Source organism: Vespa velutina, chromosome 21 (assembly GCF_912470025.1).
Source record: "Vespa velutina chromosome 21, iVesVel2.1, whole genome shotgun sequence".
In the NCBI taxonomy this organism is placed as follows: Eukaryota; Metazoa; Arthropoda; class Insecta; order Hymenoptera; family Vespidae; genus Vespa; species Vespa velutina.
This window is the reverse complement of record NC_062208.1, coordinates 338,195-359,029: the sequence shown is the minus strand read 5'-3', so window position 1 is coordinate 359,029 and position 20,835 is coordinate 338,195. Positions and strand designations below refer to the sequence as shown.

General features: G+C 30.8%; 2 protein-coding genes across 4 annotated transcripts; both read right to left on the bottom strand.

The window, feature by feature from the left end:
* Positions 1–14,505: 14,505 nt before the first annotated feature.
* Positions 14,506–17,416, bottom strand: LOC124956230. Of its 3 annotated transcripts, XM_047511738.1 has the most exons (5): positions 17,249–17,416; positions 16,876–16,946; positions 16,668–16,757; positions 15,843–16,006; positions 14,506–15,774 (listed from the first exon to the last, which is right to left on the bottom strand). In XM_047511738.1, the coding sequence occupies exons 3-5, from the start codon at positions 16,725–16,727 to the stop codon at positions 15,444–15,446; spliced, it is 555 nt and encodes a 184-aa protein (XP_047367694.1). In that variant the 5' UTR covers positions 16,728–16,757; positions 16,876–16,946; positions 17,249–17,416; the 3' UTR covers positions 14,506–15,443. The 3 variants fall into 3 exon arrangements, with proteins under 3 accessions (XP_047367694.1, XP_047367693.1, XP_047367695.1); XM_047511737.1 differs by lacking the exon at positions 17,249–17,416 and having other exon boundaries at positions 16,876–17,010; XM_047511739.1 differs by lacking the exon at positions 17,249–17,416 and having other exon boundaries at positions 14,506–15,767; positions 16,876–17,010.
* A 169-nt stretch (positions 17,417–17,585) lies between these two features.
* Positions 17,586–18,633, bottom strand: LOC124956231. The gene is made up of 3 exons (XM_047511740.1): positions 18,370–18,633; positions 17,821–18,308; positions 17,586–17,665 (listed from the first exon to the last, which is right to left on the bottom strand). Exons 1-3 carry the CDS (start codon positions 18,542–18,544, stop codon positions 17,660–17,662), a joined length of 669 nt encoding a protein of 222 aa, XP_047367696.1. The 5' UTR covers positions 18,545–18,633; the 3' UTR covers positions 17,586–17,659.
* Between the last annotated feature and the right edge of the window lie 2,202 nt (positions 18,634–20,835).

Here is a 20,835-nt window from a genome sequence, read left to right as displayed (position 1 = left end):
ATCAGAAACGGAATGGCAGTGAATGAGGAATAAGCTATAAGAATTAGTGGAATAACTAGCAACCACATATCTACATAAGGCTCTATTATAATAGATCTCCTCAATAAACTTATAAGCTTCCAAGTAGTGCCTTTCCTATCAATCAGGACAGTATATTAAGCTGTGAATTCCATGGAGAAATTGGTGCGAGCGTAAATTACACCAAAGAATCATTAGAGCTACCCGACAGGGAAATTCCGTTCATAGGTCGGGAAATAATTCGCGATCCTGCAAGATCATGCACAATATTTCGTTTTCGCATTGAGAATAATGAAGTCAAAGAGGGTTACGTACCCAGATTCGAAACTCTTCCGAATATATTTATAGGAGACGCGTTAGTCAAGAATAACCGAGGTCAGGCGTGTCTCAAGGTCATTAATACTACGGAAAGAGATTTCGACATAATAATTCACACTTTAAAACTTCAGCGGTGCGAGATCCACGACCTACGTAAGGCCAAGTCAGTGGGTAAAGGAAGTAAAAATTTGGTCCAATTACATTTATTAAGGCTATAACTGCCGCCTCAGTAGTTACCAAGACTATAGGTCAAATAGAAAGGAAAACACGTTAACCTAAGGATAAGAATAGAGCAGGTACGATCTTTTCTGATACTCGAACACCTAAATAAAAAAGAAAGAGAAAACGTAGAAAGCCATCAGCGCGGATTATTTTCACCTGCCTGGAGAATCATTAGGAAGCACCAAAATAATAAATCACCAAATTATAACAATGGACGAGATTCCAATTCATAGTAAACAATATAGATTTCCATCTATCTACAAAGAAGAGATTGATAAACAAACGAAAGAACTCCTGGCAGATGAAATAATCCTGCCGTCAATAATCTTGCCATACAATTCACCCATCCGTGTAGTTCCCAAGAAAGGTATTCGAAGGGAAACCCAAAGTAGCGAGTAGTAATAGATTATAGAGGGTTGAACGAGAAAATTGTAGGGGGAGCGTACCCACTATCTAATATTACAGAAATCTTAGATCAGTTAGGATCTGCAAAGTATTTCTTGATTTTCGACCTCAAGTCGGGCTTTCATCAGTTCGAAATACATCCAGTAGGTAGGCAAAAGACAGCATTCTCGACACTACATGGATACGAATTTAATCGTGTGCCATTCGGCCTCAAAAATACCCCAGCAACATTTCATCGTCTTATGGACCTTGTTCTAATAAGTCTCCAAGACGAAGAAATGTTTGTTTATCTGGATGACGTGGTCCTGCACGCGAAATCGCTTCGGAAATACGAAATTAAATTCAGAAAGTTAATACAGCGGTTGAGAACAGCCAATTTAAAATTACAGCCAGATAAATGCGAATTTCTAAAAAAAAAAGGTACTATACTTAGGCCACATAATTGGGGAAGATGGAGTGAACCCAGATCCCAAAAAACTCGAAGCTGTCAAAGAGTTCCCACGATCGCGAAACATCAAGAACATTCGCCAGTTTTTAGGGCTTGCTGGATACTATCGAAGATTTATTCCAGATTTTTCCAAATTAGTGAAACCATTTACGGACCTGCTAAAAAAGAAGGTAACCTTCGCGTGGAACCAACTACAGGATAAGGCATTCACCTCTCTCTGGGATGCATTGTGTCGAGAATCCATTTTGCAATATCCTGACTTTACAAAAGAGTTCAATGTAACTCCGGATGCGTCGGGATATGCAATCGACGCCGTATTGAGTCAGGGCCCTATCGGCAAAGACCTTCCAATCTCGTATTGCTCATGGTTGTTGAACCAAGCTGAAAGCAACTATTCAACAATCGAAAGAGAGCTATTAGCTATAGTTTACGCAATACATTATTTCCGTCAGTATCTGTATGGACGATAATTTAATTTATTTATCGACCAGAAACCCTTAGTCTGGTTAAAATCAGTTAAAGATCCAACTTCTCGGCTAACAAAATGGGCTTTAAAACTAGCTGACTACAACTTCGAAATAAGTTATAAAGCAGGAACCGCTAACGATAATGCGAATGCACTATCTAGGAATCCTCCTGAATCTAAACAGATTCTTCCCACCCGTCCGTCGAATGTGACATCCTCCGACGAATACCCATATTCAAGTAGGCCGGAAACGAGCGAATAAATAAAAAATTTGAGAGAAGAATCACCAGTAGGAATTTCGGCGGCAATAGATACGGATGAAGCGTAAAATTGCGGAAATGGGTTTAAATATGAGCCTCACATTAAAACCAATAAGATTAAAATTTGTAAGACGAAATTAATTAAAACATATAATATATATACAATACGTACATAATTAATATATAATAAATAAAATATATATATATATATATATATATATATATATATATATATATATATATATATATATATATATGTATGTATATATAACGAATTCTGTGAAATATAGTATAGAACCTGTAGAAACAAATTATTATGTGTATAAAATAAAAACTATACAGAAAACGTTCACTAATTATTTCATGTAATTTGATATAATGAATAAATAATTAATAGATCCCTCGAAGATCATTCTCATTGCTTATTTTGAAATTATAACAAATTAATATTTTAATACATTCTCTCTCTCTCTCTCTCTCTCTCTCTCTCTCTCTCTCTCTCTCTCTCTGTCACTCTCTCTCACACATTCTTAGCAGGAGTTTGTTAATATTATTTATGAATATTAATTAAAGTATTAGATTTATATGGAGTTATGTAAATTCTTGCAGGAATACTTTATTTATTCACAAGATTGTTTCCAAACGATCCCGCTAAAAAGCCTTTAGAAGATAAAGAATAAATAAAAGATGAGATTTTTTAAATGCTAAAATGACCATTTTGTTAAACTAATCTTTTCTTTTGGCATTTAATGAAAGACATGTTATAACAATTAAATAGAAACTATACAAGTAATGCCTTTTCATCGTATTTAATAATATTAAGAAGAATAAAATTCACTCATTAATTATACATTATATATATATTCTACTCCCTGTTATCATGCCTTCTATATGATCATTTTTTTCGCTTTTTCATTCTCGCATTGTTGCTTTTTCTATCCACAAGTACGTTTTTTAGAGCATGGGCCAACGATCTACGTCCGGCGTAAGGTGTTCGCCTAATCTCTGCACGTGGACTGACATTCAATCTTGTGGCTACATTTATTCCTTACGTTTGTTTTTATATAATATTCAAATTGTATACCATAAATTCTAGAAAATGAATTTACTATTGATTTTACATTCTTAGATAAAAAATTCACAATGCTAGAAAAAGGTAATAATTGCTATTTTGTTAAAAGGTTTATTATTAAAATACGGCCAATAGCAATAGAAGAAATTCTGATAAAAATGAACGTTATGTTAAAGCCGGCGAGACATCTAATGTTTATTTTATATAAATATAATATATAGATAATTAATATATAAACATAACGAATCCTATGGATAACTGTAGTTAATCTATACCAGATTTAAATTATTAACCGTATAAAATAAGAATTGTACAAAAACTACAAAAGCATCTCATTATTTCATACGATTTTATATAATAAATTGTCAATGAACAAAGACTTTCTCTAATTCGAACAACATTGAGTAAGTTAATGTTATCCAATGAAGTTATGACTTTACGACTTTTATTATTATTTACATCCAGTGTATTCATGTCTCTCTTATTCGTTTTTCTTTTTTTTTCTGAGAAATAAATGACCTACCTACTGCCACGGTTCATAAAACCCGAGTAATAATTTTTTGGTATATATTATCATACTTATTTGTAGAATTAATTTTTTTAAAGTTAATGAGCACATCACTAGCTGCAAATTTACTCGATAGAAAAACCACTATCGTTGGAACCATTCGTGGAAATAAAAGAATTTTACCAAAATTCGTAAAGCAGTTGGATAATTGTATACCATATTTCTCAACAAATCTGTACAAATTGAATCATTGTATACATAGAGTTTACGAGAAAAAGTCAAAAAAAATGTGTTTCTACTGTGTCCGAAATATAAATCTATAAAAATTGAAAAAGTGATAATTTTTGACACAATTAGATTCTATAATACTATAATAATACTATAATAAATTCGGTTTTTACATGACGGATCAGACAGCACGAAAGTACTCCATATAATCGAAATTTCGAAGACGGCCTGTGTAATATTCTTGATTTAGCCGGAATAAATTCGTGGGTTTTATATAAAGAAGCAATCCGGGAAAAATTTGTACTTGAAACAATTTGTACTTCAATTTGTTGAAAAACTTGCTGGCGATTTACAAGATATGCAACACAGAGAACAAGAAGATATACAAGGAAAGTCAATAAATGTAGGCCCATGTGTGAGAAAAAAATGTCAAATAAGATATTGCAAAGGAAACAAGACTACAAAGATCTCTTTCAAATCCAAAAAATATGTGTGTGACAAATGTGTGTGACAAATGTGTCATTCAGGACTTAATAATTTGCAATAAATGCGCTAAATATGAATAAATTTTGTATAATGTTTATTTCAAAATTCAGAAATAACTGGAAATTTTGTTTCCTTATTTTTATGTATTCTTTTAATTGAATGAATACATTAATCACAATCGCTATTTAGAGTAAATTATATCATTCGCACAACAATTGATATATTATATGTATATATATATTATGTACACTATATATAATAATAAATGGTATAATTTTAGTTATGTATTTGTCGTAAAATATATAAATGAAGACGCGTCACTTGACCTGCTGTGATAGAAATAGGTACACATGAAGCATCGATATGTTTAGTATTAAATAATATTTTGATGTATATAAATAATATTTAAGTTTATTATTATTATCAGTAGTAGTAGTAATAATAATAGTATTAGTAATAGTAAGAGTCGAAGTAGTATAAAGTGGACTAGAGTCCTAGAGAAGAGATCACGTAAAAAAAGCACTGGGAATTCTACCTCATAGAAAATATGGAAATGAACTCGTTGTAATTCTTATTAAAATAATATAAGTATTCACTAATTATTTTTAAGAAAATATTCGACAAGTAGTTATTTTTTATCGCAGATTTATATACTAATTTATATATGCGTAAAATATATTTATTATTTTCAATGCATTTATCAGAAACAAATTCGTACTGACGTCAAATCTCGCATGGAACATTGCGACGTGTATGCTATCATCAAAGAAAGATTTTCATATCTTGATATAAGAGAATGATAAATGTTACAACAGAGTCTACTTACTTTACTTACCTAACCCATACGAAACTAATAGTTATGTATGCGAAAAAGGGAAATAATCAATACAAGCTTATATAGACGTATCGTAGAGATCGAATATTATAAAGACTATAATGACCGTAGGTCAAGTCATTCAATCAGTCTAAACAGTGATGACTATGAAGAGTCTTTGTCGGGAGTTCAGAAAGGTACAATATCTGATAACATTGATGATAAAAAAAGCGGTTGCGAGCCATCAGAGTCTCAAGCTACGCCAGATAATAATTTAGTCTTGGGAGTTGACTCGTAGATACAAATAACTGCTACCACCAAATGATACTGATTCAGCTGTTCCCTTAAATACTATAGAAGAACTTTTGAACCAAGACGTTCTACAAATAATTGGGGAGTGATTGATACCAGATATGGTCTCTCTTAGTCACTTCACAGAGATCTTGCTGCGAGAATCGAAGAGATAATTAACAAAGGCCTTTCGGCGGTAGAGAAATAGATTTTCTTGCAAAAATTTCCATCTCCGCAAAATGATCTATCTCTAGATTCCCCTAAATTCAAAATTAAAGCTAATATTCCAAACAGTATTGTCAAAAGGGATGATCGTATAGTCGAGAAATAGGGTCGTATATCACCAGGTTATACTTGTTGGTATAACTAAGCTAATGTTAAAGACCTTGCAACTCCCGTAGGACCAAAAATTAGCTATGTTAGAAATTTTGGGTGGTGTTTCTAGAATCTTGGCAGATTTGCTACACGAGGAATCGGAAATTAGAAGGAGCTTAATTTTTAGAAATATTAATACTTCTAAATGTAATATCCTCTAATCTACTTCATCAAGTGAATTGCTATTCGGTGGAAATTTGGACGAAAAATTTTATGCAGCTCCGCTTTTAAAGTCATACTCCAAAAAATTTAAGCTTGTTGGCCAATCAAGTTTAAATAGTGAGATAAAAAGCTCGAAGACCCGTCTCGTCGCTTGGCATACACACCGATCAATTAATCAAATCCGACGACGAGTGGGCAGAACATCTAAACATCAATTCAGAATTCTTATCGGAGCCACTAGCAACTATAAAAGGGTTACTTGAACACCAAGAAGTGATCCTAGAAAACGACGTAGGTTGTCCAGCAGGTCGTTTAAAATCTTTCTTCCAATTTGGTTGTAAATTACTTCCGATTCGACTATCTTGAGCTGTGTCTATGGGTTTAAAATCCGTTTCTCTAGAAAAGTAGAACAGACTCATCCTGCCTCAGAACCTAACTGATAGGACCAAGAAAAAGTAGCTCTAAAACAGCAAATAGACGAGTTATTTAAAAAGGAAGCTATCAAAGAGACGAATTCTTCCGCCGGTTAGTTCATATCTAACATCTTTCTGGTCCATACACCTGGCGGAGACTTTCGTTTAATTTTAATTCTTAAAAAAACTCAATGATTTTATTAGCGCCGAGCATTCTATGCTTGAAGACATTAAAGTTGTTAGATGATTGCTGTCTTTAAATTTTATAGTATCTATTGATTATAATAATAAATTATTATAATAAATTTTATGGTATCTATCGATTTGAAAGATGCTTACTATTTAATTTCTGTGACTAAAACTGATAGAAAGTACTTGAGATTTAGATTCCTTGATAAAATATATAAATTTATCTGCTTACTTTTTGGTCTAAATATTGCTCCGTATATCTTTACAAAAATTATGAAACCCGTAGTTTCATACTTAAGACTATTGATAATCCTACTATTCATTTACCTGGATGATATTCTAATAATAGGCCCGTCTTTTGAGTCGTGTTCGAAAAGTACTAAGATTATTTTAACATTGCTGAAAAACTTGAGGGTTATTACAAATTTTTTGAAAAAAGTTAATTAACACCATCCAAAAGATGTAAACTTTTGGGTTTAATTTATAATTCTAATGAAATGGTAGTTGAACTTCCAATTGAAAAGAAAAACAAAGTAACCGAGTTAATTAAAAAGATTAATCGGATTAAAAAATGTAAGATTAGAGAATTAGCAGCTTTTATTGGTACTCCCGAGTCCAACATTGAAATATGGCAGAGTACATATGCGTCGCTTCGAAAGAGAAAGATTTCTAGTTCTTATTTGTAACAAAGAAAATTACGATATTTACATGGCTATCACATCTAGTTTAATAAATGGTCATAACTGGTGGAGTAGAAATGTGTTGGTGGCTAAAAAATCTGTCAAAACATTTAATCCAGTTATAGAAATCTTCCCTGACGCTCTAACTTCAGGTTGGAGAGCAGTCTGTAATAATAGCCGAGTAGACAATACTACGGCAATTGCCTACATCAATAAAATGGCGGGATACGGATCCTGCAGTTGAAGGAGCTAGCTGAGGAAATCAGGACATGGTGTGAGGAGAGAGGGCTGTGGGTATTTGCATCTTACATTCGCTTTGAGGATAATTCTGTTTCTGACTTCGAGTCTAGAAGACTGGAGCCAGAGACAGAATGCAATCTTTCAGACAAAGCCTTTGATGCGATTGTACACAGGTTTGGTAGACTAGTGATGATCTTTTTACCATGCGAACTAATGCTAAATGCAAGAGTTATGTTTCGTGGAAAAAAGATCGAGAATCAATAACAATTGACGCTTTCACTCTCAACTGGAAAACGTACTTCTTTTATGTCTTTCCACCATTTTCTACTATTCTACGGGTGGTAGAGAAAATTAGGGCTAATAAAGCTAGAGGCATATTAGTGGTACCACATTGGATACGCAAGCTTGGTTTACAGTATTTTTGTCAATGCTTAATTCGGAACCACTTTACTTTAAATCAAATATTAATTTACTTATCACATTCGACAGGCAACCCGACCCAGTATGGCAGAGGATTACGCTGGTATCAGGAATTATATCAGAAGAGCTTACACATTAAAATCAGTCCATGGAAGTTATGATAGCGTCCTTGAATCGAGAATCTATGAAACATTACGACATTGATCTGAAGAAATGGTAGAGATTTTATAACAATATCGGAGTAGATTCCCTTCCTAGTACAACCCAGAATTTGTTAATGTTTTTAACTTTTGAGTACAATAATGGGGATATGCATGGGTCGCTAAATAGCTTTCGATTAGCTATTGCTCTTGTTCATGGCTCTAAACTTGGGGAAAATCTAGAAATTAAAAGATTCTTTAAAAGAATATCGAAACTAAGTAAGGCCACCAAAAGCAAAATATGACTATACGTGGAATTGGTTTTGGATTGTTTAAGAAAATGGGGATGTAATGACGAATTAAGTCTTGAAAAATTATCAATGAAGTTGGCTTCATTGTTAGCTCTGGTGACAGGACACCACATGCAGACTCTGTCATTAATTGACATTCGAGATATTGGGACGATTAAAAGTACAATCGAAATAAGAATCCCAGTGCGTATTAAAACATCCGGGTTGAATAAAAAGCATCTGTTGTCTATTCCATTCTACTCGATGGAAGCCTTTATTTGTCCTGTTAATACATTAATTTTATCTACAAGAAATTAAACAATTGAGAGATACTAAAAATAAACTGTTCATCTCATTTCGAAATTTTAAACATTGAGTGGATGAATAAAGGAGGTGTTGAAGGACAGTGATGTGGACACGTCTATCTTCAGTCCTAATAGTACACGAGACGCAAAGAATGACATGTCATGGCGTCGCTGGGCAGACGCGTTGCAATTCTTTTGTTTTATGTTAGACTTTAAAATATGTGGCGACAACGGTACAATATAGAAGTACTACAATTTGATCTCTTCGAAAAAGGCGCTCCATACAATTATGATTGAATTTTACTTACAAGTAAGCTTCTTTAATCATTTAATTTTATAGCACTACTTATAAAACATATAAATGCAACAACACTGTTGTATAAAATCTTTTTTATTTCTTTATTGGATTAATGAATAATTTGTAATATAATTTCCATTCGTTTTTTATTTTAATATGTATTTTTACTTCAATAATAATTACATACCTTATTTATAAGGAAAATAAGAATTTCCTGTTTTAATTCTTAAAGAATATTAAATAGTAAACACAGATATTAAAAATAAATTATAGACTGTATGTTGTTACGTGCAACCACATGTTAAAACAAAGAAGAACTTTAATAACTAAAACACGAACAACTTATTTACCATGAACAATTTAACAGATTAATTCTTTTAATAAAATATTCAGATATTTCGGGACATTCACTAGTTACGTTCTCTTAGTTCGAGTTCTTATAGAAGGCAGATGACAACTGATGTTTAAGTGTCAAAATTCCTGGATGTCTAGAGACGGCCATCTAGTTTCGAGTTCATTTCAAACTCTTCTAAGTTGACTCGTAACAATATTACTAATAATAATAATATTAAATGTATAAAAAATAATAACAGTATGTATAAAAAGGTCAAGAAATAGTTAAAAATTGTTAAAGTAGTAACGTCCGTGATATGTACAATGGGATAAATAATTTTCGAAAGAGATTCCAAGCTAGAACGGAAATGGTGAAAAATGAAAATGATAATATTATTACAGACTCCAGTCGATTACTAAATACTTGGAAAAATTATTTGGTTCAGTTATTGAGTATTGAATTTGAATGCAAACGGGAAATAGAGAATCTTAAATTTCACATCACCGAAGGCATAATTAGACATTGCTAATTGTCATAACAAAAGTTTAAGTTTTATAAGCATATGAATATTTTTTAAAATTTTTCTACATCTTTTATATGTTCCTTTTATTTTATATTGTTATGGATGGTAAGGAATTTTGTGCGTAATAATTAATAACATGTAGGAAAAATAAATACGTACTAACTGCATAAATCAAATATCATCCACCAATACCTCATTATTTGAAATGATTTGATATTTTTAGTAATTAATTGATAAGTCCCTTCAATATCTTTTTTATTACTAATTTCCAAATTCTTAAATATATTCCTTTAAATTACAATTATTATATAAATGTGTACAAATTCAAAAATGAGATCCTTTATAGGTTTTCTTCTCTCAGACTGAACCCAAATTTAATCGATGGGAGAATATAGTAATTGTAAACATTGTCGCATCACGTGAATTATTGATTTTTTGTTCATGTTATATTAATAATCATTTGATTTGTCATTAGCTTTCATATTTCTGTCATCTTCAATTTCTATATAATTCTTCTAATATTTTCATTTATATTTCATTCGTTTTTTACGTTTTTAACATGATCAATGATACGCAATTAAGGTTGCATTGATATTTATTCTATAAACAGAATGCAACGTCTTTATCGTTCAATAGATCGAATTCGTGTTGATAAACGAATTGAGACATATTATATTTTTACAACGTATCAGGAGAATGGAAAACAAAATTCGGATATTAAATCTTCATAGACTGATTGCAGATTCTATTAATACAATATTATTATATACATACATACATACATATATACATGCATACGTACATACGTACATACATACGTGTGTATATATATATAATATACACATATACATACGAATTATTCTGACACATTCAATAAGAATTATTACTTTCCTTTCCATGCACTATCTCATTTGAACTCCTCCTTTTCCATTGCCGTTTCCTTTTCATCATTTCATGATTACCTTCACGAATATTCTGAGAGAAACCATTAGATCAATCAACCTCTATATTAAAGACTTTAAGACAATCGAGTATTAGTAGCAACACTGGTCCTGACTCACTCAGTTTCATGTTACACAATAAGCAATAGACAATAACAAAAAGTATATCTTTTCCTTTTTATTTCAATGCGTCAAAAATATAAAATAAAGTTACGAAATGAATTTTATCACGCATCTATTTCACATCCTCCACAAGATTTTTCTAAAAGACTGCATTTTCACATCAATTTGAGAGAACGCGGTTAAATTTATCGCGTTCAACAATTGACAAATTCAGAGTCTTGTCGAAATAAGTTACATTATTTTTAAAAAATTCTAAAATAATACTCATCATAAAATTTAGAATCTACAAATACATAACCTCATTGGAAAACATTTGTCCTTGTTATAGATGAAAGTAGAGAAAATTTTAATAATGAATTATTAGTGTTCCTTTATGAAATATTTAATCAATAATCGCATCTTTTATTATTCTTTATTAATAATATGTGCACATTATGTTATATAACGCACATGCGCTCCTCAATTGTTTACGGTATTTTCTCCTAAGGATCATATATCACTATTAGAAATATTTACCCTTGGGAACTCGTTGGATACTCGCTAAAAAAACGCATAAATGAAAAACACATGGCTACCTTTGTCCAGATTTAGGCATTTTTAGTCAAATGTCTAGTTTTTAACAATATGTCGAGCCAGACTATAAATAAATAGTGAAATTAGACGCCTAGAAAGTAAACGAGGCAAGAGTTGTTTGACACCTAGTCCTGAAATATTCATTGATTTGAAATATTCTAGTTTACATAATCACTAGAACAAAAAGGACACATGGAATGTTTAAACATTCCAACGAACTATTCTGACCCATCCCCGACCAATTAGCATTTATTCCTTCCCTTTCCATGCTCAGATCTTACTTCAACTCCATCCTTTTCATTATTTTTCATAATTTCACTGCAGTCTTCGTGGATAGTTCTAAAGACGCCAAAAAGTTAGTCAAGTTACATACTTCAGACTCACGGCACCTAGACTCTCGATTCTCATTATAATACATTACTGGCTATTAATCCATCAGAAATGAGCAATACATCTAACTACACATCATTACACAAACAATTGTATCTTATTTCATCAATATACGGTGATAGCTTCAATGTGAGCAATATTTATTATCGTGCTGCTATCTCGCGAGTCTTTCAGGATCCTTTAAAAGAACATCCGTTCTCCAATTAATTTGCAGGAACGTGGCGAGCGATATTTTACTGAGGTCCTTCAACGGTATTCCAGCGTAATGCCGCCGCCCTTATTCATCGCAACCAGTGGGTCTGTAGCTCTGACGATAAGAAAGCTGGTCCGGTGTAAGACGCGGCCTCACAACGTAACAAAAACTAACGCGCATTAATCCGCATTACTTCATGAAAAAAGTAGTTTAGCCTTTCGATCGTTGATTCTGTACGAAAACATGAATATTTACTTGAATTAAAATCTTCATAATATATCTTTATATATATATATAAAGATGCATCAATTAATACTCTAAATATAGCAGTCCGAAAAAAATGATTGAAAGTCTATAAAATTAAACATTTTGTGATTAATGAATATTAATGCAAAGAGAAAAAGATAAAATTTGATTGGAATTTATCATACTAGAAAATAAGATGACCATTTAAATGTAATTAAACCAATTTAAATGTAAAAAGACCAATTTAAATGTAAATGTTTCTGGTTTACGAAAAGACAGCTTTTGGAGATGACAAGAGGAAACGTGAAATCAACAACATTCAATATGTTATAAGTAATAGTAAAATCTGAAATAGAAAAGTTAGCAAATATAGTATATAATTCTGCAACTGCTCCAAACCAAGTTTTTTCTTTTGGATTCCACCTCCCATATTTTTTTCCGAGATAATATCGAAACTAAAATTAAGAATAACACAACTTTCTTTTAATATTCTACAGACTATTCTACCGTCTAATTTATCATCATTCTTAAGAATGTTCTATCCTAAACATGAAAAAGAAATAAAATGAAGAAATATAGAGACAATTCTTTTTCAATAGAAAATAAAAAAATATCTAGACGAAGTTATCTTACCTTGACTATTGTAGCTCTCATAATCAAATCCTGTAAATTATATTTTCTTTCGTAAAGAAAATCTGCAACCATTTTAATGATTCCTTTCTCTAAACTCCATGTTGCTGCATCATTAATCTCAATTAGATTCGTATTAACCGAATACCATTCCCATAAAATATTTTCCGTACCATAACGGACCAACATTTCTAAGTTGAATTTTAGATGAAATATATTATTTCATCAAAATGTGATGGTCACGATAATCGGAACCATATTTCTTGTTAATAAATATTACTAGCTGAAGACATGTCAAAATGACTTGTTACTGAAGAGAACTCATTACTCGCGTTGTAATTAGAGATCACTCCTATGTAATACGGACGTGCAATTCGCTTTTCGTAATACAATGATTCGTGCAATTGTGAAAAATACAAATTTGTGTTTGCAATCCCTTTACGATAAAATGCTCACCTCCCTTTTAACACTATTGTTGTCATTTCTATTTCTGAGAAGAATGTAAAAAGAATACAATAGAAATGAAGAAAAGAAAATGAAAAAAAAATTTTTTTGTCGATTCGGCATATAAAAATATTACAAATTCCGATCCGTATAATTTACAAATATCTATGATAAAAGAAGTCTGACCATTGCCGATCGAATGAAATTCATATGATCTGGCGGTCTTCTGAAATAAAAAAGAAGAGGAAGCATCTTCAATGGTACAACGAACGCCATTTTTTCGTTTATTATATTATTATAGTGGTACTTATAGTTGAATGAATGAACGAGTAAGTTCTATACTAAATAAGAAAATTTCAATCCGAACGTAAGTTGATCACACGGGACTAAATGTTCAAATTATTGACAGAATTATTGTCATGTAATTTATTATGATTGTTATATAGATCGGAAGTCACGTCGCGATCGGGATAAAATGATTTTATCTTTACTGGTACAGATTTTTTATATATCGATCAGTAAACGTTCTTTTCATTCTTTTTATGTTGCTTCTTTATCTTCTTTGATGTAGAAATACATTTTCACATACCACATACCCACAATCACATACATATATATTTGTATATATACATCTGTATATATACATCTATTTTTTTATCATATATATCTACGTACATGTATATATTGTGGTACATAGAACAATAAAATGCTAAAAGAAATTATTAAAATTTCATTATCATTAAAATAATTTAATCGAGATTATGATCGATACAATTGAGGCTAGCAGTCAACAAAACAATTTACGGTCAGAATACATTTGAACGAATATATATGAATTTCGTTTAATGAATAACATCAATTTATCTATAGAAGATTATATAATTTTATTTTGTATCGACACAAATTAATGGTTCTCAAACATTATCAGTTCGAGGATTCAATTAAAATACATTACAAGTTTTACAAAATATTTTATTCGTTATGTACATAACGTATGTATTTCTAGTAATATATTAGACAAAGAAATGAAGAAAGAATTTCATATAGTAAAATGGCAATAACGGCAGTGGTAGTATTCAAAATGAAATCGTTTGTTCCGGATAATACGAATTGGGAGGAATGGAAACAATGTTTCAAAGTGACAATAGCAGTTATCAAGATATCAGAGAATTCCGTTAGTATTCATTATTAGAATTTCTATCTACGGAAACAAGTGGAAACGAAATCCATACAAATTGTCATAACTGTACTACATAAGTTAAATAACTATTGAAATTTTAGTGATTATTTAAAAACAGCATTGTGAAACCAATTTGTGTGTTAGATTAGCAAGTCAACGACCTCATATATTGTTCTTAAAAATAAAACATATGGATTACGATTAGATGATACACTGGTAATCTATGGAGCTACCCGAAAAAAGTAGTAACAATCGGGCACGCTAGATTAATTGGATCAAATAATCAAATGATGAACAAAATCAAAAAATGACGCACGTATACTATTGAACTCTTTACGAATGCATGAATTATAAAAATGCGTTCACAATTGAGAACGACATCAACGAATGCGTTATCTAAAAATACACAGATAGACACTGAAATTATTTATTTTAGATGCAGCTTAAATTGAGTGTATAATTGAAAATTTCTAAGGAAACATGATTCAATTATTTATACCGCTCAAATAGAAATTATTCATAACAGATGAAAATTGAAATGTGTTTTTCGATTATAAAATACTTAGACATATCATATTTCGTACAAGTATGAAAAATCGAAACAGTTTGAAAGAATTAAAATATGTGCACGGACAATTAATAAATAGAGATAACGTGTTATATACGTCTACTCGAATAATATAATGAAAGAGTTCTGTTTCAAATTCAAACTGTACTAAATAATATCAAAGTTTATTTAGGCATAAACGTGTTCCTATTATATTAAAAAATTATAATCATGATATATAAATTCATTAGACCGAACATTACGGTTGTTGCTAAAATTGTATTTTACCTGTGCACATTTCCGATCTGCGTAATCTATTATCAAAATATCTAATGCATTTCTTCCTCTTTACATAAAATTCTGAGTACTTAGTAGACGTTATACGATCTACCATGGAAATATTCTTTTCTTTGTGGACGATAATATAGTTTTCTATGATCAGAATAAAGATACTCAAAACGACTCCAATAGAGAAGAAAAAAATAAGCGGCATAACGCTAATTAAAAGAACCGGTTGATGCTTGATCACATCATGGGATTTCTTTTTAAATATCTTATCTTTTAAATGATTCATTATACCATTGTCGATAAATTTCTGCAATCTAGAATGAGCTAGTCTTATAACTTATATTAAATAAAAATTTATATAATTTGATACTTGTGTTCTTACTGGAAATTGATGACGTCAATGAACGAATTAGATTTAGATAAAATCATAGCAGAACTGTCTGTATGCCCCGTTTCAATACAAATTATATTGCATGGTATTTTCAGATTTTCTGCAGCGATCAATTGGTCACTCGTGTAGATTGCTAGTTTCCAATTTTTACAAATCTGTAATTTCATAACGAATATTAATAATAAAACTATAAACAGTGTACGACGGAACTATACTGCAAAATTTCAAAAATGGATTCTTCATATGTAGAGAAGAAAAAAATAGGTTCTGTCAATATGGGTCCCAAAATGTTTAATTTTCGCGTTATTAGACTTTAGAGTTGGATATTATCACATGATTATATTTCCGATCATGATTATTTTATTCCTCGGAATTAAATCTGAATCAATAGTTACATTCTGTTTAAATATGTAACAAAATCTGATTACTTCTTTGTTATACTGAATATTTTTATCACTCGCAAATAGATTACCATATTCTCAATTATACGTAAGTGTATCTTGAATCGAGTTCGGAAATCAACAGGGCTATAAAGTAAAGTTTGTATTCAAGCAGTAGTTAGACATGTTGAACATATCTTTAAGAAAATGTCAACAGTTTGGATCATAATTCCAGTGAATAAATATTGGAGAAATATAAGATTCTATTTGAAAATCTATAAATTCGCAGTTTAAGTATTTCCGTACTCATATTGATGAAGCCTATTTCTTTTTCTTTATATATGAGAAATTCAATCCTGAAATTTTGCCGCATTTAGATTACGCACTATATAAATAAATATTATTTAATTTTCTTTTTTATAATACTTCATTGTACCATTTCGAATCCTTCATGATCGGTAATGGGCAATTTTTCAACATTTAGCATCAACTTCATTACCTTCTTTGCTAACGGGTCTTTCGAATTCTACAAATAAATATATTTTTTTGTTTTTTTATATTTATTTTTTTATACATATATATGTATGTGTAGATAGATGCAGATTATATATGTACATATACTATGATGTACGTATCATACTTACTGCAAACTTATCGTAATAAGCCGAACCACGAGTGGTTGCAAGCTGATAAGTACCGTCTGCAACGAAGCTCTCTAATGAATTAAATGGTAACACGTTGAATACAGACATTAAACAGCTTATCAAAGCAGCTGAATAGGCGGCCCAAAAGACGATAACCAAAAGAGATATAGAGAAGTATGCTATTCGTAATGAAGATTTATAAGAGAAATCTACAGCAACAAATACTTTGAGTAAATATACCTATTAGAAACGTGAAATGAAACGTAATTCAAGAAACATAGAATCAAACCCGCAATTCCCTGTTGGCAAAATATACCCCAAATCTCTAAAAAATTATCGATCAATAAATATCCTATTTTACATTTGGTTGTACTTTTTATTTTGAGAAAGATCAGGAAAATCGATGAAGCAATTAATACGGCAAACACAGCAATCCAAACAGAAAGAGTAAAAGTCTATAAAAATAACAATTTTTTAATTTATAAGGGTTAATACCTGAAGAAGGGAACAATAAAATATTTTATTGCAAATAATCGTACTAAAAAGTAAGATGACAATTGAATCCTTAAATTTTCTGGTACTCGAATGACGAGAATGTTTTTAGAGTTCAACAAAGGGAGCGTGAAGTCAACGACTTTCAATCTATCATTTGTAATACTAAAATCTGAAATAGAAATGTCAGCACGTCCAGTATATAATTCCGCAATTCCTCCAGACCAAATTTTTCTTTCTGGATCCCACCTTCCATATTCTTTTACTTCTGATACAACGTTGTAACTAAAATTTAGAGCTACACAAAGTTTTCTTATTATTCTACCAAATATACCGTCTAATTCACCATCTTTGTTTTTAATTGTGAATAGTGAACCCTATAAATGGCAAAGAAAAAAGAAAGATGAAAATAGAGAAAAATTTTATTGTTAAATAAAAACGAGAATATTTTACCTTAACTACAGTAGCTCTCATGATTAAACCCTGTAAATTATATCTTCTTTCGTAAATAAAATCTGGAACCATTTTATTGATTCCATTCTTTAAACTCCAAGTTGCTACATCATTAATCTCGATTTGATGCGTATCAATCGAATACCATTCTCGTAAAATGTTTTCCGTACCACAACGGATCATCATTTCAGAGTTGAATTTTAAATGAAATATATTACCTGGTGGATTGTGACAATAATCGGAATTACTTTCCTTATAAATGAATATGACTAGCCACACAGCTGAAGACATGTCATAGGTACTTGTTGCTAATGAGAACTGATTCATTGCGTTGTAATTTGAGATCACCACTATATAATACGGTCGTACAATGTGGTTTAAGTAATACGATGATTCATGCAATTGTGAAAAGTACAAATTGGTGCTCGCAACTCCTTCACGAGATAGCGTCCGCCTATATTTGAATATCATCGTTGCCATTTCCATTTCTGAGCAAAATAAATATAAATATAATAGAAATGAAGAGAAGAAAATAGAAAATACATTTACCTTCTGTAGATTCGGCATATAAAAATATTACAGATTTCAATTCGTGTAATTTGCAAATATCTATGATAAAAAAAGTTTGTTCTTCGCCGATTGAATGAAATTCGATTAAACTTGCGGTCTTCGGAAGAAAAAGAAAAAGAAGAAGAAGTATCTTCAATAGTACAATAAACGCCATTTTTTCGTCTGTCAATTGAATTATTTATTGGGCTATTTTTCAATTTGAACGATTCGACAACTTTTAGCGAAAATGAAATATCGTCTAACCGACAGCAAAGGAAGATCACAAGAGACTAAATTTTTAAACTATTGAAAGAATTATTTTCAGATCATTTATGATTGTAGTGTAGATCGTAAGTCACGCAATGTTCATGTGCGTATTAATGCGAAGAAAATGATTTTATCTTTAACTAAATAAATAGACTTTCTGCGCTCAAACCATACGTAAACACTATAGGTGAACAATACAAACGATAGAATCTCCGTTATTCCATTTAATTATTCATGCAGTTTCGCATTAGCCATCGAACGTATTGATCTTATATGATAGGAAGTAAGAGAACAGAAAATATGAAAAATAATGAACATTTACATGACCTGTTTTAACTTTTCTTTGACCTACACAATAAATTGACGTTGAGAATATGATGAAAGTATGATGAAAGTGAAGTACATTGCAAATTTTAAAGCATATTACGTAGCCATACGTACGATCATAAATATCAGTCAAAGAAACAAACAAAGAAATTCACGCAGAATATTTTCAAATACTAAGTGTAACGAAAATAATGGCAGAGTTAGTGTTCTACAAGTTCTATTCATCATGAAATCGTTCGTTTTGGATAATACAAATTGGAAGGGATGGATACAATGTTTCAAAGTAGTGATAGCAGTTATCAAGATATCAGAGGATAATAACGTGACTTATTTATTACATTTCAACGGATATATGTCTTTCGATATGATTTGCGACAAATTGGCTCAAGCCGAACCGTATAAGCTTACGTCTTAACAATTTATTCACACCTACACAGTTAGAGATTGCAACTACGGAGAATTCCGTTTGAATTCATCGTTAGAATTTCCATCTACGGAAACAAGTGGAAAAAAAATCCATACAAAATGTCATAACGTAAAACATAAATGTATTACATAAGTTAAATAACTATTGAAATTTTAGTGATTATTTAAAAACAGCATTGTGAAACCAATTTGTGTGTTAGATTAGCAAGTTAACGACCTCATATATTGTTCTTAAAAATAAAACATATGGATTACGATTAGATGGTACACTGGTAGTCTATGGACCTACCCGAAAAAATAGTAATCGGGCACGCTAGATTAACTGGATCAAATAATCAAGTGATGAACAAAATCAAAAAATGACGCACGTATACTATTGAACTCTTTACGAATGCATGAGTTATAAAAATGCGTTCGCAATTGAGAACGACATCAACGAATGCGTTATCTAAAAATACACAGATAGACACTGAAATTATTTATTTTAGATGCAGCTTAAATTGAGTATATAATTGAAAATTTCTAAGGAAACGTAATTCAATTATTTATACCGCTCAAATAGAAATTATTCATAACAGATGAAAATTGAAATGTGTTTTTCGATTATAAAATACTTAGACATATCATATTTCGTACAAGTATGAAAAATCGAAACAGTTTGAAAGAATTAAAATATGTGCACGGACAATTAATAAATAGAGATAACGTGTTATATACGTCTACTCGAATAATATAATGAAAGAGTTCTGTTTCAAATTCAAACTGTACTAAATAATATCAAAGTTTATCTAGGCATAAACGTGTTCCTATTATATTAAAAAATTATAATCATGATATATAAATTCATTAGACCGAACATTACGGTTGTTGCTAAAATTGTATTTTATCTGTGCACATTTCCGATCTGCGTAATCTATTATCAAAATATCTAATGCATTTCTTCCTCTTTACATAAAATTCTGAGTACTTAGTAGACGTTATACGATCTACCATGGAAATATTCTTTTCTTTGTGGATGATAATATAGTTTTCTATGATCAGAATAAAGATACTCAAAACGACGCCAATAGAGAAGAAGAAAATAAGCGGCATAACGCTAGTTAAAAAATTGATTGATGCTTCCCATGATTGATATCATGATGATATCATGGGATATCTTTTTAAATGTCGTATCTTTTAGACGACTCATTAGATCATTGTCGATAAATTTCTCCAACCTAGGATGGACTGGTATTTTGGTATTCAATAAACCAAAATTTACATTATTAGACACTTGTATTCCTACGGAAAATTGATGACGCCAGTAAATGGATTGTGTATAGACAATATTATAGCAAAATTGTTTACATGCCCAGTATCAATACCGGTTTGCAAAGAATTTTAGAATTTACTACTATTCTCATTTCGTCATACGTGTAAATTAGTAATTTCCGATTTTAGTAAATC